Source organism: Crotalus tigris, unplaced genomic scaffold (genome assembly GCF_016545835.1).
Source record: "Crotalus tigris isolate CLP2741 ecotype Arizona unplaced genomic scaffold, ASM1654583v1 scf7180000018809.685583, whole genome shotgun sequence".
In the NCBI taxonomy this organism is placed as follows: Eukaryota; Metazoa; Chordata; class Lepidosauria; order Squamata; family Viperidae; genus Crotalus; species Crotalus tigris.
In genome coordinates this window covers 70,330-94,453 of record NW_024097207.1, presented here as the reverse complement: position 1 = coordinate 94,453, position 24,124 = coordinate 70,330, and the positions used below count along the sequence as shown (strand labels likewise).

General features: G+C 36.5%; 1 protein-coding gene across 1 annotated transcript in view; it reads right to left on the bottom strand.

Moving 5' to 3' along the window:
• PDGFD (platelet derived growth factor D) overlaps nt 1-24,124 on the bottom strand; it is a gene marked incomplete at its 5' end in the record, with an annotated part of 67,593 nt that overhangs the window by 4,615 nt on the left and 38,854 nt on the right. The window contains 3 exons of the mRNA XM_039356276.1: nt 2,899-3,110; nt 16,616-16,814; nt 20,482-20,541. Coding sequence (XP_039212210.1) covers nt 2,899-3,110; nt 16,616-16,814; nt 20,482-20,541 — 471 coding nt within the window. The remainder of the gene's footprint in view (nt 1-2,898; nt 3,111-16,615; nt 16,815-20,481; nt 20,542-24,124) is intronic.

Sequence of the window (24,124 nt, the reverse complement as noted above, 5' to 3'; positions counted from 1 at the left end):
CTAAAAAAACATATTGTTTTTAGCAACATGTGTCTAGTAAATCAATGCAATATGTTGTTTATGAACATTTTGGACATGTAAGATTGAAAAAAAAATACTCAACCTGAAGAAAACTACATGTTATTTCAGTATTGACTAGTTTCCTTCCAGATCTGGAATAAACAGAATCTTATCCATTCATAATTAGGGACTTCAGTGTTACAGAATTTATAATAGTCTATAAAGTTCTGATAGTATAAGGCTGCCCAACTCAGACAGTATGACTCTGGGCAATGTACAAATAAAGACACAATAAATCAAAAAGGAGAAAAAAGAAATAAAACCATCTAGCAACAAACAGACAATATCTAAATACAAAATATAAAATGGTGACCGAGCAGGCAACAAAACAACCACAAGGTGGACTTCCACTCAACCTGGGCATAAACGTTGGTTATCTCATGGGCAGATAATTTCAGACATTTTTCATAGTTCTATCATACTCCTTACCATTTTTTAATGTTCTTCTCATCCTTCATTTCTCCAGGATATTTCTCACAATCCATAGCTTACCCTTTTTCTCTAGATGGGTAGGGACAGTTTCAGAGAAAGCAATGGTCCACAGCCTTCCTTTCGAATTTTATAACAATGCCTTTGGAAACTGAATAGTGGCATACTGGCATCGCAATATATCTAGTTATTATTTATTTATATTTTAATTAAAGACCAGTAGCTTTCACAAGTATTATCAACAAGACTTTCATGTGCAGGTATTTCTATCTTTCCTAACCATAGCGTAATTGTGACTTGCCTTTTTCTTGCAGCACAGTTCCTTCAAAACCTTTGAATGCCTGATATCAGTTAATAGCTACATGGGTAAAAACCACCACATCTGTAGCCCAGCTTCTCAGCTGGCCCTTTCCCCTCTTTAAGAAATTGAGAAAAGGGATTGTCATCTGCCATGTATGTAATGTTAATACTGAAGTACAAGTCCCTTGTGGAAATGGCATATCCTCCTGTTTAGATGGTTATATTGGTTCTAAGATACAAAGGAAGTCAGTGCAGATAGTTATAAAAAAGTGGCTAGATTAATATGGAGCAAAGGTAATGAAGGATAGTTTTTTTTAGAATACACACACACACACACACACATAATACATACATACACACATAGAAGGAGGAGGAAGTGGTAACTGGATAAAAAAGCAGGAGGAGGAGGAGGAGGAGGAGGAGGAAGAAGAAGAAGAAGAAGAAGAAGAAGAAGAAGAAGAAGAAGAAGAAGAAGAAGAAGAAGAAGAAGAAGAAGAAGAAGAAGAAGAAGAAGAAGAAGAAGAAGAAATGAATGAACCTTTCCCGCGTTCACATCAATCTTACCTTTGATGTATCCAAAAATAGATTTATTTTCACAGGTTCTATTAATATTAGATTTACGCTCATTGTACTGTTAATTCAGCAATAAAGGATACATATACAATACATCTAAATTTACCATTGCCAGGTCATTTGAAACTGAAGCTGGAACATCATTCTTAATTAATTTTCGTTTGTAATATCATAAGAATGGAAATAGCCCAATGGGTAAGTAAATTTCGTTTACTTTATATATTAAGCCCTGGAATGTAGGACTTTCCACATGGAACTGACCAAATAATCATTCCACTGGTTACTATCTGACATGTCAACAGGCAACAGAACTGTTAAAATTCAGTAGATTCATCATAAATTATATTAACCTTTGGCTACTGGGCAGGTATTCCATCTCCATTATGAAACTGGTATATTTTTTTCTCCCTGCTTCTGTTCAAACAATAAATTCCGCTTTTAGACATTTCTCCACATCTCTAGCCCAGGCAATCTGTTCAAATGCCAGTGGTCTGATCACACCCTGCTCCTAAAGTCAGTTCAGCAATCACATCACTGAGAGAGGAGCACTGAAGCATGGCGGCAGCCTTAGCCAAGCTGCCGCTCTGCCAAAGTTTATTTTAAATTGTATTTGTTTATTTTAACCATCATTCTCATGCTTTTTGTTCCTACACACTTGTTTAAAGATCCAGAAGCAAGACTAGGAGACAACTGCTATAGTAATTTCTTCCTTTACGCTATTACTTCAATGGATATAGAACAAAAGAGACTTTTTCTCATGCTTTATCTCATGAGAAGGAGGACAAATAGCCACTCTTTGCCTGCAATTTACAACAGTGCCAGAATGAGCTGCTAACCCCAATTATACCATTTCCTGACATAAGACCCTATCTTTCTCCCATTCCATTATTTAAATGATTGTATCCCTCAGGATTTTTTTTTAAAAAAGAAAACACAATATCAGCTGTCACAGTGCTTTGGCATAAAAATTCACAGTGCTTTGGTTTTGTCCAAACGTGCATTTATCTACTGACATGGGAAATATCTTAGTTAAATGAGTGTCAAGAAGGCAGCACTAAGAAATGTTACAGATAGTCCTCAACTTACAACTATTCCTTTAGTGACTGTTCAAAGTTACAATGGCACTTTAAAAAGTAACTTAGGACTGTTTTCATACTTAGGACTGTTGCAGCATCCCCACGGTCACATGATCAAAATTCGGATGCTTGGCAGTTGGTTCATATTTATGATGGTTGCAGTGTCCCAAGATCACGTGATCACTTTCTGTGACCTTTTGACTAGCAGAGTCAATGGGAAGGCAGATTCACTGAACAACTGTGTTACTCACTTAACAATTGCAGTGATTCACTTAACAACTGTGGCAAGAAAGGTCATAAAATGGGGCAAAACTCACTTAACAACTGTCTCGCTTAAAAACAGAAATTTGGGCTTCAATTGTGGTCATAAGTCAAGGATTACCTGTACCTATCTTCATCTCAGAAAAAAAAGACAGTTGACGTACATACACTTTTAAAAAAGATATAAAAAGCAAGATACCTCATGATACTTCTTCACCAGTTTTCCTGCCGTACAAGCGCATTTCCCATGTGTAGTTCCGCAACCACAGTTTCCTCCACAGCGCTGGACAAGGAGGCAGCGAGGGAAAAAAACGGCACTGGTTTGCTTCAGCTCCTCCCTCACGTTGACAGAGTAATTCCTTGGAGTGCAACTATAACGCTTTGCCTCATCGTTGAGCCTGTCTAAATCAACTGAAGTAGGCCAAAGGGAATGGAAAAAGAGAACGCACTTGTAAATAAAATACCTGTTTCCCCGTAGAAGTCAATGCATCAATCAATCTCTGGCCTAAATTAATTTTGCAGATTTTCATTACAATTCAGCCCCTGCCTCCATCTGATGGTTGGCTGTGCAGATCTTTGAATGGTGGCTTTGTTTGATGAAAATCTAAGCAAAACTGTCTTTTTTAAAATAATAATAATAGTAGTAGTAATAATAATAATAATAATAATAATAATAATAATAATAATGACGTATTTTTAAAAGAAAAGAAAAAAATACATTAAAAATTACAAAAACTGCAATAACATTGGCAATAGCATTTAGGCTGATGTACCTTGAGCCACATCAGGATCAAACTCCTGGCAGTGGACAGAGTTAGCCTGCAATACTGCACTATAACCACTGCACCACCAAAAATACAAATATTTGCATGGAAAGGTTTGCAAAATAATAAAGATTAAAAGAAAGTAGAAATTACTGCATTGGAATAAACATCTCACTTTATGGTGTCTTTATATACCAGCTTGGATTAAAATAATAGACAGGTGTGTTTACAGCAATTTAATGTTTTTAACATTTTGAAAATTGCTTTATTTATCTATTATTAATATAAAATTGTAGATTATCTGAGAGTGCTATCCAATAAAAAAAATAAGCAATCATAATTAAAGCACTTAGAACCTTTATTTTAAGAGAGACCAAATCTTGGTTATGGCACCAGCCCATATACAGAATTGTGGAGTCCAACAATCAAGTTAGAGAGCACTCAGGACTGCGTAAGTGCTGCATGTGTTTTTTTATATTGGTACCATATATAGAATTATACTTTATCAATGACTTCCAGATGAAGTTGAAGCTAACATCAAACTTTGTTTTCACATAATTTTAGGCACCGATTCATGCTTCCATAGTTTAAGCTGCCATTCATTTAACAAAGAAATTAATGTGATTTCCACTTAAAAGCCAACAATTATCCTTTATAAATACTATGTGTGTTATAAGTATATGACCTTTAATAACAGACAGATGAAAAAGGAAAGTCAGTATTTATAATTTTTCACCCTTCATCCTATAATAGATCACCTTCCAGAAAAGTTGAACTTTGGAACATATCTGATCTGATGAGTATATTAAGCTGTTAGGACATTATTTATTTTTTTCTGTTAGGATAGACATAAAAAAAATATAATTAATTTTGAATAAATTGGCCTGCATGATTCAACACCTTTCTTTAAACAGTGTTTCTCAACGTTGACAATTTTAAGGCATGTGGACTTCAACTCCCAGAATTCCACAGCCAGCAATGCTGGCTGTGGAATTCTGGGAGTTAAAGTCCACATGCCTTAAAATTGTCAAGGTTGAGAAACACTGCTAAAAGCTCCCTGAAAGTACACTGCTTCTAACCTGTTAAAAGGGAAACTTAGATAATTGATTCCAGTCCTTGGATAAGGGGAGGATTCCAAAATCCAGCCTCTCAGACTAGGGACATCTAGCTTCTTCATTAACATATTCAATGAAAAGGAATCTATCAACTCTCCAGGCAACTGGTCTATTGCTCATCCTATTATGAAGTGTTTTTTGTTTTTGCTCCCTAACAATCAGAATCCACCTTCCTGTAACTTATTGCCTATCCTGTCTTCTGGAGTCTTAACCTTCAGATATTTGAAGAAAACATGTCTCCTTCATTTTAGTCTTCTCAGGGTTAAATGTTTCCAATTCCTTCAATTCCTGTTCAAAGGACTTATTTCCATTCCGTAATTGTCCTTACTGTCATCTGAAGTTCTTCTGTCACATCCCAGGACTCAGCACAACTCTTAAGGGGGAGATTGGTCGAAGCAGAATGGAAACCATTACTCCCTACAATTTGGGAACATTACTTATGGTTCATATCCTAAAATTATATTTACTTTTTTTGCAGCCAGATCACATTTTTGACTTATGTTCAATCAATTGATTCAAAGACTTTCTTTTCACAAGTAGCATAGTTATGCCATTTATTTTCCTTCGTATTACAGCTTTCAATTTATGTTTCTATGTTAAATTTTGTTGTTTTCAAAATCATTTTGAATTTTATTTTTCTCTATTAGTGGAAAAAATGCAACAAATGGATAGAAAGTGAAGGATGAAGCTATGTGCTTAAGCTACATCTGAAAAATATTTTGATAATTTTCTCCAAAATGGCTCGCCTAATTTATATGCCCATCAAAAGCACAATTTTCTCTCAAAATAAATAGGCTGTTAAAATGTATTTGAATATGCTAATATAACTTTATGGTAGCATTGAAAACCAGAACTGCAATTTCTGCTGGAAACCTACATGTCAGTTTTGACAGATTAATTTGATAAAGAAATCAGCACCCATCTGATTTCTCAAGGACCTCTGCTTGTCAGGTAAACATTCTGTCGAATGGAATACTCAATGAAAAAAGTTAAAATAAACAGAATGCTACATGTTAAGAAGTCAATAGCTAAGATTATTTAAAAAAATACTAAATGTGATTCTTATGAATTTAAAAGATTAATTCAACAAAAGATTCTCGTATTTATTGGATGTCTCAATATTTAGTGAGCTGTAATTCAATTAGAATTTTTATAACTTTTTTCAATTCAATAAACATATAAAATGAAAAAATAAGAAAAAGGAAGAAAGGAAACATAGAATTATGACTTTGAATCTTCTTTCTATTAATTGCTATCTTATTCTTATGTTTCTCCATTTTATTCTTATTTTCTTGGACCCTTTTAAATCTCCAGATTCATAAAACGTCTTATTTAGTATTTTTTTTCTTTCAACAAAAAGTTCATATAAAAGAGCTAGTTTGGGCTAGTGGTTAAGACACCAGGCTAGAAACTGAAGAAACATGAATTCCAGACCTGCCTTAGCCATGAAAGGCAGCTTGGTGATTTTGGGCCAATCACTTTTTGTCAGCCCAACCCACCTCACAGGGTTGTTGTCATTGTTGTGGAAAAACAGGAGGACAAAGCTATATGGGTATATTTGCCTTCTTGAGTTATTTATAAAAAAAAGAAGAAAGCTTCCATCTTTTTTCCCCCCCCTCTGGCAAAACTGGTCAGCTTCACCATTTTTGCAAGTTCCATGAATTTTATAATCCAAGCTTTTACTGTTCAAATTTCATTATTCTTCCATCTCTGTGTGAACAAGAAACTTCCTACAGTTTCCATATGCAACAGCTTCCCCTTTTTCTTTTCTAGTTGCACATCCATAAAATGCAACATAAACAATTCTGGTTTCACTGTAATATTAATCCGCAATAACTTTTGCATCGTTGTATGAATGTGCACCAAGCAAAGTGGTTTAATTTTCAAAATAGCTATGTCAGAAGTGTAAAATGGTGATGGTGATGATGATATTGAGGCAAGACATGATATGGTCTTGCCTCAATATCATCCTGCTTTTAGTTTAATATTCATATTTTTGCTAATATGGTTTTTAGAAGAGAAATGTTGTAAAAATGAAAAAGTGATTCTGAGTTACATATTCAAAATTTGGAATTTATCATTAGGTGAAGAACCATGGATTTACCAAGGATGGATGTAGGAAATAGATTCTTAGAAATAGAAAACAATGCCCTATACTTAAAACTTTGGACTGGTAACATGAATTTAAGATTTATCTTTCTATTCATGTAACAGAAAAACTGATAATTTTGTCCTTATTCTTTTCTTCTTTCATTTTTTTGAGTGAATTTCACAATTTTACTTTGTAAGTGAATTAGTGTTTGGTATGGAATATGGTTACTTAATCAATGTTGCTTTTAGTTTAAATAAATGATTCTAGATTTCTGTTTTCAAATTCTCTATTAATGGCATGCAGGAAACTTCTGGTGGAAATGGTAGTGATAGCTAAGGAGGACTTTTAAATGATCCAAAGATGAAATTACAACTTATGTACTAAATCAGCAGTTCTCAATAGCATCCAGTCACGTGTTATGGGTTTTTTTAGTGGATAATATTTCTGAGATTACAAACAAGATTCTGCATGAAATCTTGAAAGAGAATTCACTGACCAGATTACATTTTTGTGATTTGATGCAAGATCTCAACAGTAAAAATTCTCAATACTTTTAGGCATTCTTTTATATGTGGGAATGGATGCCCAAGCTATCAGAACAGTTAAATCTCATATCAAATATATGAATGTTTAAGAATACCTTATATGTCCCCTTTTTGCTATTTAAGGTCTGGTGTGCATAGCAAAAAGGAAGGATAATAGAAAACTATTGATTATTACCCTTAACAGGTGAAATTTAATGCTCTGTCATTCATCAAATACTCTGCCTTTCATGTCTGGCCATTCTGGCTCATTCTATTTATGAGGAAGAAAAGCTTTTTAATGAGAGATTAATTTTTCACTGTTAGTAATTGTGGGAATATCTAACACCAACTCAGTTTTGAAAGCTATGGTGCTGGTAACTGACAAGTTGCAAAGGTAAAGAAGAGTATAAGAACTACCACTCTAAAATGAAATTAGTGAGAAAGAGAGAGGGATTACCTCCTTAAAATATTTAGAGGCAAAACAATGAAATCCGGTTTCAAAATAAATATTTAAAATAATGCTCTTTAAGTATGTTGAAAAGCTACAGGAGTCATTGAAAACAAATGCAAATGTTGTATCAATCAATTATCGGATAAATATCAACCCCACAAAGAGAGATTTTATCCTTTATGAGTAATTCACCAGACAGGGAACTGTTAGATTACAAGTCCCATAGTTCCTATTTCGAAATACTGGCTAGGAATTATGGAAGTTAAAACCTGCAAGATTAGAAGGGACCAGCCTCAGGAAATATGGAAGATACACAGATGTGAACACCCAGTCACATACACACAAAGCCTTATGACCTTGCAGGAAAATGTCTATTACTTCCATAAGATTTTGAAAGTCATTTGGCATCTTGCAAGAGTTGGTTTTTAAAAACATGAATGGGACCATCACATGCACATGTATAATGGTGTCCACAGAGAAGAAAAGATTGCAGATCCAGACAGAATCACCACATATTCTATTTGAAAAATGAAGTTATGGTATCAGTGAATTTGAGAACAAGAGAAGGGTTGAGGGATGAAACCCAATTTCCTGAAATTCAGTCAGCCCCTCACTCCCCCCAACTTTGTGACCTAAGCCAAACTAAATTCTGATTTTCCAGCAAGCTTGGAAACCTACCATGGACAGACAGAACTAAATTGCTGGGTAAGCCAATCTTCCTAGCTGTTAAATTCATTTCTTCACATTTTTTTAAGTTTAAGAAGAGGAAGCGATAAAGGGAATATAGTTTTTCATTGAAGGCTTAGAATGAAACAGAATGTTCTTGTAAATTCTTCAAAGCTTTTGAATGAAAAAGGGCTAATGCCTGTTATGTATAATTTCATTAAGCAGTTGAAAACACATTACAGCAGTAACTTCCAAGAAATTGCAAACAAGACATATTAAAAGAAGTTATTAAAAGCACTTGAATGAAATTAAATTGTTTTTTTCTTTTAGCATATACTCAGTTTTGTTTACATAGTGTCAGTTGGAAAAGGTAAAGTATCTATAGGTACACACATAGGAGTGTTTGTATGGTCCTTCAATTGGAGTGCCATTCAAGATGAAACTTCTCTGGCAAAAAAGTCGGATCTTAAAGAGACCCATTCAGCAGCCTGGGCTTTTGAATGGAATGCCAACCATTCACAAGAAATGAATTCTATGGTTCATATAACTTGGCATGTCAATTACCTCAAAGGAAGAAGGTCAAGTCGCCTCAGCAGAATGAAATTACTGCTGTCACAAAGGGTCCGTTTATGTGATATCCATGGATTTAAGCCAAGAATGAATCTGGCTTTACAGAACACCTATTTGTTTTTTCTTCTTTTTAAAGAAAGAGTTTATGCCTTACGAGATAAATCAGTGTATACCAAGCATCACATTTTCTGTTAATTTGTAGTGACAGGAAATTCTCATTCTTATTCATTCTCTCTCTCTCTCTCTCATATTTATTGGTTTGCACCCTGCATAAGCAATCTCACCTTTCTGTGGGCATACATTCACACAGACGTAATTTGTAAATGGAGAGTTCACAGGTGTGATAAGTAAATTTTCTATAGTGGTAACCTACTGTTTCCAGAGAATCATTTGGCAGTTCTCTTCTTCATTTATTATTATGCTGTAAACCATTATAGTCCATCTCTACAGCTACAAATAAAATATATGGAAGTAGTTAGGTAATGTGCCTGATTAAAAATGTCACCTGCATTTGAAGAATGTGGGCAGATCTCAGAAGGAGCTGTTCCACAATTACTTAATACAGGTTCTCACTATCAGCAAGCCTAAATTGAACTCTCTCTTTTTTTAACCACAACTACACATAAGAGATGCTCATATTTTTCATCTCGAGTTTTAATTTAGTTAGCATAAGGTAGAACTTGTTGAAGGTGGAATATTGGGACTGGAGAAATGTTTCCATGAAAATAAGTGAATACTTTGATGAAAAATTAGTTTTAGTGTGCCTATTGCTGAACTTCTGAGGTACTTGCTTCTTCTATTTCTTCTTGTGCCATATCCGTTATCGGACGTTGGCGATCATGTTGGCAATCCTGTTTTTATCTGCAGCCAGATGAAAAAGTGCTGCTGAGTTTTATCCAAACCAGTCTCTTAGATTTTGAAGCCACGATGTTCTTCTTCTGCCTGGACCTTGTTTGCCTTCAATCTTTCCCTGGAGGATTAAATGGAGTATGCCGTATTTTTCTGGGTGTCGCATCACATGTCTGAAATATTTTAACTTTCATTTTTTAATAGTTTTGATGATTTCCCTTGGCTTTCCGAGGCGGCTTATCACCTCCTCATTGCTAGATTTGTGAATGCTTTTCACAAAATGAGAGTGGAAAGAAAGAACATTTGAGAAGCCTTATAAGACTGACAAACTGTATAACTAGACAGGATGGGAGAAAATCTGGCATGGACAATAATCCCTACATTATACCTAACATTGCCAGGCTGGGTTATGGTCAGCAATGATTGTCTGACCCAGACAACAATCTAGTTAGAACTAGAAGATAAATAACAAATGAGGATAAAGAAGGAAGCAAGCATCCAAGATCAGGAATAATCAAAATATAAGAACCTATGGAGCTCAGATAGACCAATTTCACAATTGAGCTAAGTCATGGCTTATTTTAGTCCTCATTTGTCTAGCCTTGGAGAACCTATACTATCTCAGACAGGTGATTGTCTAGTCTCTTCTTAAAAATCTCCAGTGATGGAGTGCCCACGATTTCTGGGGGTAAGCTGTTCCACTGGTTGATTATCCTCACTGTCAGGAAATTTCAGGTTGCTTCTCTCCTTGATCAGTTTCCAACCATTGTTTCTTGTCCTTCCCTCTGGTGCTCTGGTGAACAACCTGACCCCCTCTGCCATGTGGCAGCCCCTCAGATACTGGAACACTGCTATCATGTCTCCCCTATTTCTTCTTTTCTTTAGACTAGCCAAACCCAAGTCCTGCAGCCGTTCTTCATATGTTTTAGCCTCCAGGCTTTGATCATCTTAGTTGCTCTTCTCTAAATTTTTTCCAAACTCTCAACATCTTTTTTGTAGTATGTTGACCAAAACTGGTTGCAATATTCCAGGTGTGGTCTTACTCGAGTTGTATAAAGAGGTACCAATACTCCGTGTGATCTTGATTCTATGCCTCTGTTTATACAACCCAGGATTGTATTAGCTTTTTTGGCTGCTGCTGCACACTTCTGGCTCATATTCAAGTGAATGGCTAGAATATTGAGAGATGGTATGATCATGTGACACCTGTTCTGTGAGCTGTACAGGTTGCCAGGATTCTGGATGCAATTCAAAGTGGTAATTATTATGCATAAAACCCTTCATGGGAAAGTACCTGATTATTGGAGGGACCATCTACCTCTGACTGTTTCTACTTGCCTGGCTGAGCTTTGGGTGAATGTGCATTCTAGGTTCTCTCCATTGAACAAAACCATCTGTCAGAAACATGCCTTCTCTGTCACAGTGCCTGTCCTCTGGAACTGCATCACTCTGGAGATCCGAATGGCTTCCACCCTGATAATGCCCAGGAAGGCCCGGAAAACATACCTATATATCCAGATCTACCCAGGGATGGATAATGGGTGAAGATTTTGGATGCATATTTTTCTGTTTCTTTTAATCATTCTACCTTCTTTTAATTAAGCATTCATTTGGAATCTGGCGTACTTTAAATCCATGCAAATGCATATATACATCATTTTAAAACAGCTGTCTTGGAGTGAGGATTACTAACTACATATAAGAAAGGAGACACATTTGCTGCAAGCAAGCAGCAAAAATGTATTTTGCATTCAGCATTCAAAATAATTTGGCTTATTGGCAGATAGCCCAGAACCCTTCAAAGATAAATACACAGAGGATTCTAGTTACTTGCTGACATTGCCTTGTCAATCTGGAAGACATCAGATTCCTTTGTCTGATTTTGGTTTAGACTGGGGAAAAATATTAATGACAAATAGATGAGATGGTTCAGAACACCGGGGATTCACAGGAAGGCTTAATGTTCAGCGTGTAACTTGTTCCATTGTCACAGTGTGTGTTGGAAAAACACTACAGTGTGATATTCCTTTATTTTTCTAACCCTTGTTTTAAAAAGCATAACCCAGTGGCAGCAGCAAATTTGTTTAACCTGTAAATCTTTCATAGTGTGCTAATCTTACATCAACAGTGCCCCAACTGACTCAATTATTCCTTCAATAGCATTTTGTTAAATTTTGCGTGCTGCGGCATAATATAATCTACAGAATGAAAAGTATGTTTCTCTAAGGACGAATGAATCTTTAGGAGTGAAGTCTAAAAGTCGATGCATTCAAATCCTACTGGTTTGAGTGTACATTTAATCACATGTACACTTCTCCTTTCTGAAAGCATCTTTTCCTTCTAAATACAGTAGGCTTGTTCTTACAATCAGAATAACAGAATAGCAGAGTTGGAAAGGACCTTGGAGGTCTTCTAGTCCAACCCCCTGCATAAGCAGGAAATCCTATACCATTCCAGACAAGTGGCTGTCCAGTCTCTTCTTAAAAATCTCCAGTGATGGAGCACCCACAATTTCTGAAGACAAGACGTTCCACTGGTTAATTGTTCTCATTGTCAGGTGTACAATGGTACAATCATGTGAATGTTTTTCTTTCTTCTCAGTTCTCCAATGCATCCTAATTGGCATCTAAAAGGATGAACTGATTCTGTTGATAGTACTTCACTTAAGATAATCTGAATATTCTGTTTCTGATGTTTGACCTATAATGATTCATTTTCATACATGTGTTATATGATCGTAGTTTTTTCTGATGCTTTCATCTGAACCCTTCCTACATCTTGATTTTTTTAAAAAAATCTCATCAACCCACAAAAGATTCCCCATCCCTATTTTTCTTTGCTTATGTCTTCCTGTTGGTTCTTTGAGGATATATAAAAAACAATGAATACAACAGATTTGTTTTGACTACTATGTCAACATTGTTCTTCCCCTTTCTCAATTCAAGAACATGTTGTATAGCTGGGGATATTTTTCTAGCCTTGAAAAGTCAGACTGCCACACTGTGTGACTTACATATGTCTAAAAATCCCTCAGAGGCAACTACTTATCATACTGAATGCATGAATAAGCTTCACTTTGATAGAAACACGAGGAAAGACCTATTTACTCGGAATGACCTTAAATCTCCAGGGCCTACTGTAAGGTAGGAAAGGAACTAGTTGATGGTCATGTTAAACCCTTATATATTATCTTTGGGGAAATCTGAGAGAACTGAGAAAGTGCCAGATGACTGAAGGAGAGCTAATATTGTTGCAATCTTTTTTTTAAAAAATGAGAAAATGAGTGTCTAAGGGAACTGCAGACCAGGTTGGTCTGAAAATTTTCAACCAGTATATAAAGAGACAGACCTGTAAGCATTTGTTCTTACATTTGTACTTATATATTCATTATTATTAGCAATATCAATAGCACTTAGACTTATATACTGCTTCACAGTGCTTTACAGCCCTCTCTAAGTGGTATACAGAGTCAGCATATTGCCCCCAACAATCTGGGTCCTCATTTTTACTGACCTCAGAAGGATGGAAAGCTGAGTCAACCTTAAGCCAGTGAGAATCGAACTGCCAAATTGCAGTCAGCAGAAGTACTGCATTCTAACCTCTGTGCCACCACGTCTTATTAAATAAAAATAATCTTCTTATTATTTGTTCTCTAAGAAGAGAGGGTCAGCTTATTTTCCAAAGCACCAGAAGGCAAGACAAGAAACAATGAATGGAAATTAATCAAGGAGAGAACCAACCTAGAGTTAAGGAGAAATTTCCTAATAGTGAGAACAATTAATCAGTGGAATGGCGTGCCTTCAAAAGTTGTGGGTGCTTTATCACTGGAAGCTTTTAAGAAGAGACTGGATAGCCATTTGTCTGAAATGGTATGCTCAGTCTTCTGCCTGGGGGGGAGGGGGGGTTGGACTAGGAGACCTCCAAGGTTCCTTCCAACTCTATTATGCTGTAAATCATTTTAAAAGTAAGATGGTAATTAACAGAATTCAGGATAGATTTGTGAAAAATGAATCTTGCCACACTAAGATTACCTCATTTTCATGATTGGATTTTAATGACAATCACAATTAGTAGAGTGTGGAAATGTTACAGACATAATGTACTCTGATTTCAACCAAGCCAAATACATCATGATATTCTGATTAGCAGGTTAGTGAAGTACCGGTTCAATGACACAACAATTAAATGGATAGTTGGCTGAAATAAAAAATAATCATCAAATTTGAGTTAGATGCTGAGTGGCACAACAATTAAATGGATAGTTATCTGAAATAAAAATAATATTTGGCATGTTCATCAGTTATCCTCATCAAATTTGAGTTAGATGCTGAGTGGTTTTAGATTTTGGCCCTGTATTTTTACACATTTTTATTAATGACTTAGATGAAAAGATTGGGAGGCCTTGCTCGCAGTCACACATATCTTTGTCATCTCATTTCTATTTCTGCAATATGCTCTACATGGGGCCACCCTTGAAGACCTTCCAAAAGCTGCAACGAGTTCAGTATGCAGTGGCATGCAGTTTTGATACCCATGTTTCATCCAAGTAACACCATTGCTATGGAGGCAGTACTAGCTTCCAGTCGCTTTCCAGATGTAATTCAAGGTGGAGGTTACCCATATACTACCCAAACTGTTCATCATCTATAAAGCCTTTCATGGCATATGGCATGTTATTTGAGAAACTACCTGTATCCAATTGTTAATGCCTATGCATAATACATGCAGTGTGGTCAGACAGAGTGGAGGCAGTATCATCTTTGCTCCAGCTTCTGCTGGGGGGGGGACGTGAAAGGAATCCCCAACTGGATGTCCTTTGGGCAATGGTGACATCACTGGCTAATGCTTTCAACCTGGAAGCCCCTCGGTGTTTCCAACACAAGTGCAATGTGAATATCAACAACACTGACACAATGTCATCTTGTGGGATTAAGGAAGAAAGCCTTGTCTGTCACAATATCTGTCTTTTGGAATGACATCCCTCCAGAGATCTGTATGATTCTCACTCTAATGACATTCAGGAAACTCTTAAATGTAATATAATGTAATGTATCAAGCTTTTCAAGAAGATTCCACACCCATTTGCACTATTCAGGTGACCATGAGGGCACAGATAAACCTCCAAGTGGCCTCAACAGTCTCAGAAAGAGTGCTAATGACCAGATGACTGCAAGGGATATAAATCCTTCCATCCTCCACCATTCAGTCACCACTGAAGAAACTGATGAGAAGTGAAATGTATTCAAGGAAAAACAAAGTCCAGTTGCCTTTCAAAAAAGCACCTTTGGGACAACCATAAACTGGATGACTGAGAATCTCCATAGACTTGTAACATAACATAACGTAATGTAACGTAACATAGTGTAATGTAATATAATGTAATGAATATAATAATATCAACTTTATAACTTTGTGAATTTTCAAGTTTTCCATATGATTGGATAGTGTTCAAAGATATATAGAAATTGCAGGTAAAATCAACCAAACATATATATCACATATGATGAACATATACAGTATGTTCAGACCTCTTTACATTCTTTTTTCAAATCTTAAGTCCTCCAAAGTTTTCTGGCATTCCCTTTTTTTTTTTTTTGGCATAGGTAGCAGGTTTTTGGCCACATAGGCATTTGGAAAATGAGTTTGCTATTAACAAACAGACACACATGCCCTCCAGAAAATAGAGTTGTGTATTGTGACTTTTATACTTACATATAAACACACATATATGTATGTAGACATGCATGCTAAAACATATAAGGAACGGTTGCTGGAATTGGGTATGTCTAGTTTAACGAAGAGAAGGACGAGGGGGGACATAATAGCAGTATTCCAATATCTCAGGGGCTGCCATAAAGAAGAGGGAGTCAAGCTATTCTCCAAGGCGCCTGAAGGGAGGACAAGAAGCAACGGATGGAAACTGATCAAGGAGAGAAGCAACCTAGAACTAAGGAGAAACTTCCTAACAGTTACAACAATTAGCCAGTGGAACAACCTTCCTCCAGAAGCGGTGAATGCACCAACACTGGAAGTTTTTAAGAAGAGTCTGGACAGCCATTTGTCCGAAATGGTGTAGAGTTCCTGCCTGAGCAGGGGGTTGGACTTGATGACCTCCAAGGTCCCTTCCAACTTTATTATTATTATTATTATTATTATTATTATTATTATTATTATTATTATTATTATTAGTGTGCACATGCATGCACTCTCAATCAAAATGGTGAAAAGACAACTCGCAGCGCATCAAGAATCATAGAAGTTACCACTCTGAACAATAATGCATATATTACATTGGATGTTGAATTTCTCAAACCAATGTAGTACTGTAATAAAGAATAAGTATTTGCTCCAGGCAGAATAATTTTTTTTAGTTTGTTCAACCAACTAAAGTGTCCTCTGAGGTATCCAGCTGCCTTGGGCTCATCTAATAAAATCTGGACATCGCTAACCCTTTTTTTGTGAACAAATGCTTTAGGGCTTTATGTTAAAGCCAGTTGCTGCATATAAGACATGGATGTCCTAATTACCAGTAGTATATCTACCTACTCTTGTCCTCTGCAACCATCTTAATTATCTTGCTGCAGTATAAGAGGGAGATAATCACTTTTTAAAAAATAAAAAATCACACCACACTTAGAAGAACATCTGGCACCAGCACCTGTAAGAGCAGGTGGCTTTTATAGGATACAAATATCTCTCCAATGTTCATTATGTAGACTGGTTGTTAAGAATTTTAATTTTCACTGAACAAAGTATGGACTTATGCAGAGTTGCTAAAATTATACAACATCCCTCTGAGGAGTTTAACCATGTCGGCCACAAAACTAATATCGTAGTGAACGTCTTATTCTGCTGTGCATCCATCCAACCATTTTTGCTTCTTACCTTTCGACTTCCTCTCATAGAAACTTCTGCCTCGAGGTGGAGCGCTCTCTGTGTACAGGTGATCAAGATCTTCTTGCCACGTATCTGGATTAAAGTGCTTGAGCAATTCCTCCACAGTATCAAACCCAGCAATGGTTTGATCTAAGGCTTCCACAGTAAGAGTGGGGTCAGTCACTGATGGAGAGCGATAGGAAATGCCCTGAGAATGACAAACAGAGCAGTGTACTTTGAACATCATGTAGAAAAGAACAAAGAAATCAAAACTACCCTTTCCAGATTTAACAGTAACAATGAATTATCACATGAGTGGAACTAAACATTACTGAAAACAACCCTTGTGTTCCCTAGGTTTATGTCTTTATAAAAAAAACATTTATACATAATAATACACCCACCATTGTGTCGGGCTAAAGTGTTCAAAGGGGGTGTGGTGGCTCAGTGGCTAAAGACATTGAACTTGTCAGCTGGAAAGCTGACAGCCCGGGTGAGGGGTGAGCTTCCATTACTTGCCTCAGCTAGTGCCCACCTAGCAGTTTGAAAGCATGAAAATGCGAGTAGATAAACAGGTACCATATCGGTGGGAAGGTAACAACATTCTGTGTGTCTTTGGTGTATAGTCAGGCTGGCCACATGACCACAGAAAGGGTCTTTGGGCAACACTGACTCCCTCAGCTAAGAAACGGAGATGAACATTGCTCCCTAAAGTTGGACTCGACTAGAAAGGGGAAACATTTACCTTTTAAAGTATACAACAAATGGTGCTTGTTCTTCTCAATCTTAGTGAGAAGTTCTGAGATGAAATTTGACTTACATTTGCTTGATGCAAATCACAGCTCTCAAATAAATCAGGTTCTTGCTAAGATACATACTTTGCTTGAAATACAACAAATGCCAGTACAGCTTCTCCTCTGGCTATACAGAACAAGTATAAATCACCCAGCTGAATGCATAGAGGCTGGGAAGATCCAGGGACAGGACAGTAGTTCATAAAGGCAGACAATAAGGATGACCAACTTGTGATCTGCTTAAAAGCCCCAGCATCCCAAGATTATGTTCATAGAATCTTGTGATAAAAGGGACTCAACTTAGCCATGACTTTGTTTGTTTTTTATTGAAAAGTTAAGTGACTGGGAAGCATGAAACCTCTTAGAGGCAACTGCTACTCCCCACATGCTTATCTCCCAAAGGGCCTGATTTTGACCACAAAACAATTTTAGAGTTTGTCATGTTTGAGCAATTTGCCTCCCAGCAGTCTCCTGCTATTCTTCACACTCCCAGCCCCTAAAAGAAGTTTAAAATGTTCAGTTCCACCCTTTGTTGTGACAGCATGTTACCAATAGCTTCCTGTGACTCATGAGAAGGTTGGGAGGCTAAGCTGCAGATCCCAAACATTGTCCATCACTGAAACAATAACTGGTCCTGATTTCTAAATACCCTTTTCATAGCTACTGTAACTGGTTTTATTTACTGGGTTTTGTTTAGATCTTAGTAATAAAGAGTATATAATCAGAATAGCACCTGTATATATAAAAAAGAAAATAATGAAGAAGGGGAGGAATGGAAGGAAAGAAAAAAAGACATGCTGTGGAGCTTTTCAACTCTAGTATTTAATTACAGTGACAGGTAGGAAATGGGAGATCACTCAACCTTTACCAAAAAGTGGGCTTTGAAGAAGAATGTATAGAAGAAATGGTCTTCTGGAATCATTCTCAAGAATAATTCCAAGCATAAGGATCAGAAAGGAAAAAAAGATATGATTGTCAGAGGGTAAAGAAGACTCTAACATAGATGGATCAAATGGAGTGAATGTCCAAGACACATATTTTGCAAGGGTTTTAAAAAAATAAAGAGAAGTTAAGAGGTATTTTAAGAAAAAGTTATGCTAGATGTGAAAAAGACTGTTGGAACAGGAATTGTAAGGAGACAAGTTTTATGGTCATGAAGTGCAATGTGCCTGATTTTTTTTGCTGCAGTCGAGATAGAGGTGAGATGAGTTGAGATAATGGACCAGAGAGAAATTTGAAGACATCAAAGTGAGCAAAGAACAGTATTACATTCCTTTTGTACAAAATCCTGGCATTTGTAAAAATAGATTTTTCAAAACACAATGTCCATATAGAAAAAGGAAGCTTTATTTTCTTGATACAGAGGTAAGGTGGGGACAAGTCAGGAGAACAATCTCATGCTCTAAAACAACTAAATAGCAGATTCTATGAAAAACTAGTGGCTAAGGATAAAATAACAAGGTTGACTTTTTTTTTTGCTGACAGTATGAAAAATTTAAAAAATATTTACATGTGCCCTATGGCCTAAGCACTGTATCTCAAGGATAAGCCAAAGGAAAATTATTTAACAGACCAAAAGTAAGACTTGTTGGATTACAAATCTCATTCTTTCCATTCAACAATTGATTGTTACTTGGGAAGAAATACTAGTGGCTCATTTTAAACAAATGTCAAACAAAAATAATGTTTCGTAGTTACCCAGTGTATAAATGAACTCTAATTCTGGAATTAGAAAGTAATTTTTTTAAAAAAACCATTGCAGTTTGTTCAATAAATGAACAGATTAAGTGTACATTCCTGAAGATAGCTTGCAGGGATATTCATGCTTTGGAAGTGATTCAGAAGGAGTGTTTCAAACTGCAGAGGAGAACAAATTGCAGTATCTCTTTAAACTTGCAGTATCTTTTTCCAGTCTTTTCCAATATGGTTGATTTAAACAGTTCTTAAATCAGGGGTCTTCAAACTTGGCCCTTTTATGACTTGTGGACTTCAACTCCCAGAATTCCTCAGCTGGCTGAGGAATTCTGGGAGTTGAAGTCCACAAGTCATAAAAGGGCCATGTTTGAAGACCCATGCCTTAAATCAACGATGTCTGTTTTCAGGCTGAACTCTGAAGAATGGTACTTCTACCTTGCTGCATTGCAGGCTTCTATGTTCTTCTGAATCATTTTTGAATCATGACAAGCTTTAATTCTTACACAAATTATTGATGCCCTCTATTGTTCTGTAATAACATCCAAGCCAGTAACAAATGATTTCCTGAGCATCATTAATAATGAAAATTTGGACATGAAACTCATCTTTTCCTTGTGTCTTAGAGGCAAGTAAGAAGTGTGAGGTTCATTTGAGACCTGCAGCAAATACACAGGAGTTTATCCAGATTAGCCTATTTATCCATCTACACACACTTAAATTTTTGTGGCTTTCCCTAGTCTCTAAATGGTCTCCATGATGTGTAAGAATTTTGAGAACTACAGTTCTTAAGATACTTGATGGGTGCCAAGTTTGAAGAAGCCTGATTTATTTTGAATAGCACTGGTTCCCTACATCTGACCAATACCTTTTATTTACCTGTTTAAATTGGGAACACTAACGATGGCATTTGGGACTTTCTTCATGCAAAGCTGACTACATAATCTCATTCTTGTCATAGCATGCTCTGTAATGCTATGTTTCCAAGGGAGCCAAATCAAATAACTAGTATCTATTCTGAATAGTCAGGATACTGCCAGAAAAAACTTTTGACTGAAATGGTGGAGAAACTGATGATTGACTGATTCATTGAAAAATGTAAGCTAGATTTTATTACTATCAACAAACCCCAAAGCAGTATTACTAGTAACACTGCCAGCATTATAGCGATCTGTTTGATACATCACATTAAGTGCTTAACACTGGTTTGCTGAACAAGCTGTAATCATTTCAATTCTCATAATGCACTAAGCCAAAATAAAACAAATTGTATAATAGCTTAGCGGAATGTTTAAATCCAATTTATCTCCTTGCTGTGGTTCTCAACTGAGTTCCAGTTACTTCTTCCTCTTTCCCAAAAATAAAAATAAAAATTAACACATTATTTACCAACACCGGGCTTGTGACTGATTCCCAGTTGGTTTCAGATGCAACAGGCTGAAGATCATCCTGAAGGCCAAAGAGAAACACACATACACAAACACACAAAAAATAATGTCATGTAGGTATTCTTTTTTTCTTTTCTGAAAGCATCAATTACACAGCTGATCCACCCTTCATATACCCTTATTGATCATCACTCTTAGTTTGTGTTAGGAATAAATTCAGGCATTTTGTCTTCTAGTAAGGCAAACCTAAACAACATACCTCATATTTATACCAAAAAAAGTGCATAAATACAAGTAGCTCTTTAAAAAGGCTAATTTTGAGTAGAAAATTATGTGGCTTGGCTTAGAGTATTGCACCAAAATAGGAAAGTCTATATTTGTCATCTTTGTTCCTCTGACAGGAGTCATTGCCTAACAGCAGCTGCACTTACAGAATCTGGATGCTTTAAGCTATTATTAAAAGCACAGGAGCAGCCTCTCAGACAAAAGAGAAAAATAACATTCTCTTTGACTAAGGCAGAAATAGACAAAGGTGTTTCTGGTGTTTGAGACAGAATAGCTAAACAGCAGTTCACAGGGATGCCCAAATGGCTAAGCCAATTGAGTGGAAACAGGCATAAATTTAAAGTAGACAAAAGAACTCTGAATATGCCAGACAATAGAAGAAGGAAGATTATGTTGGTGGGAAAGGACTAGTCAATCTGAGAGAAGGAAAAAAGGGAGAAAAAAGAACAAAAGAGAAAGAAATCAGAGGAAAAGAACAAAGAAGGAAGAAAAAAAAAACAGCATTATTGCTATTTTCAAAAACTACAGCTTCTGTAAAATCCAAAGGTAGAATCTATATTACAACTCATTTTTCTACCAAACAGCAAAATGATCCATTACATATCCATAACTGTTAGGTTAATAGCAACTTCAATAGCAAAGTATTGAAGTTGATTTCTTTTCTCTTCACATCAAGTATTGCCAGTTCACACAATTCTCTCACTGATCTATTATCTTAGTATAGAGGAGTGTTTTTTTTAACCTCAGCAATTTTAAGATATGTGGGTTCCAACTCCCAGAAATTCCCAGGAATTTTTTTTTGTTTAGTTCTATAATATCTTATGTAATCTCAAATGATGTTGTCCTTTCTAGTATCACAGAAAGGACAACACTCTATGCATAAAACAAATTGAAGTGCTTCTTTTCCTTGGCCTCATGCTGAAAAGTTATGGGATAATTTGATTTTTTTCCTCCCACACTGCCTCTCCCCAGTGTTGCACTTGAATTGCCCCTTAAATATCCAGGAGTCCCATTTTTTTCCAGATAGTGTAGCTTCTGCTTACACAGCACAGTGGCAATAAATAAATAAGTCCCTTTGCAATCATCATTGTTGCCTTGAACACCAGTGTTGCCATGGTACCATGCAACTGCACAACACTTTCATCATTTGGAGCAAAAGCTGATCTGCCATGTTGGGTCCATTTCTGCATTCATCTGATAAAGTTCTTTTCTTTTAAAAAAATCCTAAATTAAAATGAATTGAAATATTTTAAATATACTTTGAGAATATTTCTAAATTGATTGTCTCAAATTCACAAAAGGAAGAAACAGAGGGAGGGGAGATGATAGAATAGAATATGGAAGGGAACTTCGAGGCCTTCTAGTCCAGCCCCTTGCTCAAGCAGGAGAACCTATACCATCTCAGACAAAGGACTGTCTAGCCTCTTTTTTAAAATCTGCAGTGATGGAGCGCCCACGGTTTCTGGGGACAAGCTATTCCACTGGTTAATTGTCCTCACTGTCAGGAAGTTTCTCCTTAAATCCAGGTTGCTTGATCAGTTTCCAACCATTGTTTCTTGTTCTGCCCTCTGGTGCTTTGGTGAATAACGTGACCCCCTCTTCTTTGTGGCAGCCCCTCAAATACTGGAAAACTGCTATCATGTCTCTCATATTTCTTCTTTTCTTTAGACTAGCCAAACCCAAGTCCTGCAGCCGTTCTTCATAACTTTTAGTCTCCAGGCCAATGATCATTTTAGTTGCTCTTCTCTGAATTCTCTCCAAGGTCTCAACATCTTTTTTGTAGTATGGTAACCAAAATTGGTTGCAGTATTCCAGGTGTGGTCTTATTAGGGTTTTATAAAGCAGTACTAATACTTTGTGTGATCTTGATTCTATGCCTCTCTTTATACAATCCAGGATTGTATTAGCTTTTTTGGCTGCTGCTACACACTGCTGGCTCATGATTGAGGGATTGTCCACTAGGACTCCAAGGACCCTCTCACAGTTACTATTTTTAAGCCAGGTCTCATCCAATCTGTACTTGTACCTTTGATTTTTCCTGCCTAAAAGTAAGACTTTGCTTTTCTCCACATTAAAATTCATTTTGTTGGATAGGGTCCATTGTTCAAGTTTGTCAAGATCTTTTTGGATCCTGAGTTTGTCTTCTGGGGTGTCCACTACTCCTGCAAATTTGATGAGTTCCCCTTCAATGCCCTCATCTAAGTCATTGATGAAGATATTGAAGAATACTGGGCCTAAGACGGAACCTTTTGGTAACCCACTGCTTACTTCTCTCCATGTAGATGTAGTGCCATTGAGGACTACTCATTGAGTATGGTTTGTCAGCCAGCTACAGATCCATCTGGTGGGGATGTTGTCTACTTTATCAAATGCCTTACTGAAGTCTAAGTATACTACATCCACAGTATTTCACTGGTCCATTAGTTTAGTCACTTTGTTGAAGAATGAAATAAGATTGGTTTGGTATGATCTATTTTTAACAAACCTATGCTGGCTATTGGCTATAACTTTGTTCGCTTCTAGTTGTTCGTAGATCTGCTTTTTGATTATCTTTTCTAGGATCTTCCTAGGTATTGATGTTAAACTGATTGGTCTGTAGTTTCCTGGGTCCGTTTTATTTCCTTTCTTGAAGATAGGAACCACATCAGCCCTTTTCCAGTTCTGAAGTACTTCCCCGGTGCTCCAGGATTTTTGAAAGATGTGGTGCAATGGTTCTGAGATAACATCTGCTAGCTCCTTCAGAACTCTGGGATGTAATCTATCAGGCCACGGTGATTTATATTCGTCAAGGTTGGATAGGTATTCTCTTACGATTTTCTCCCTTATTTTAATTTTTGTTTCTAGTATGTCTTTTGCAGTGCTTTTTTTTGGTATGTTGGGCTATAGTTTCTTTTTGTTTGAAGACTGATGCAAAGTATGAGTTAAGCAGTTCTGTTTTCTCCCTGTTGCCTGTTACTTCCTTGCCATCCTCTCTCGAGTGGACCTACAGTTTCCTTGACTTTTTTCTTGTTGTTAATATGTTGGAAGTAACTTTTTTTTATTATCCGTGATTTCTGTTGCAAGTCTTTGTTTGTTCTGAGCCTTTGCTTTCCTGACTTCATCTTTGCATGTTCTGGCTGTCTGCTGATAATCGGCCTTAGTTATATGCCCCTCTTTCCATTTTTTATATTTGTCCTTTTTGTCTTTCAGTTTGCCAGAGAGATCTTTTTGCAGCCATGCTGGTTTCTTCTTGAATTTCTTGTTTTTCTTTCTCAGTGGTATTGTGCTGGTCTGGGCTTTTATGATTGCATTTTTCAGAATTTCTCATGCTTCTTGGATTGTTTTTCCCTTTAGGATTTTCATCCATGGGATCTTTCCAG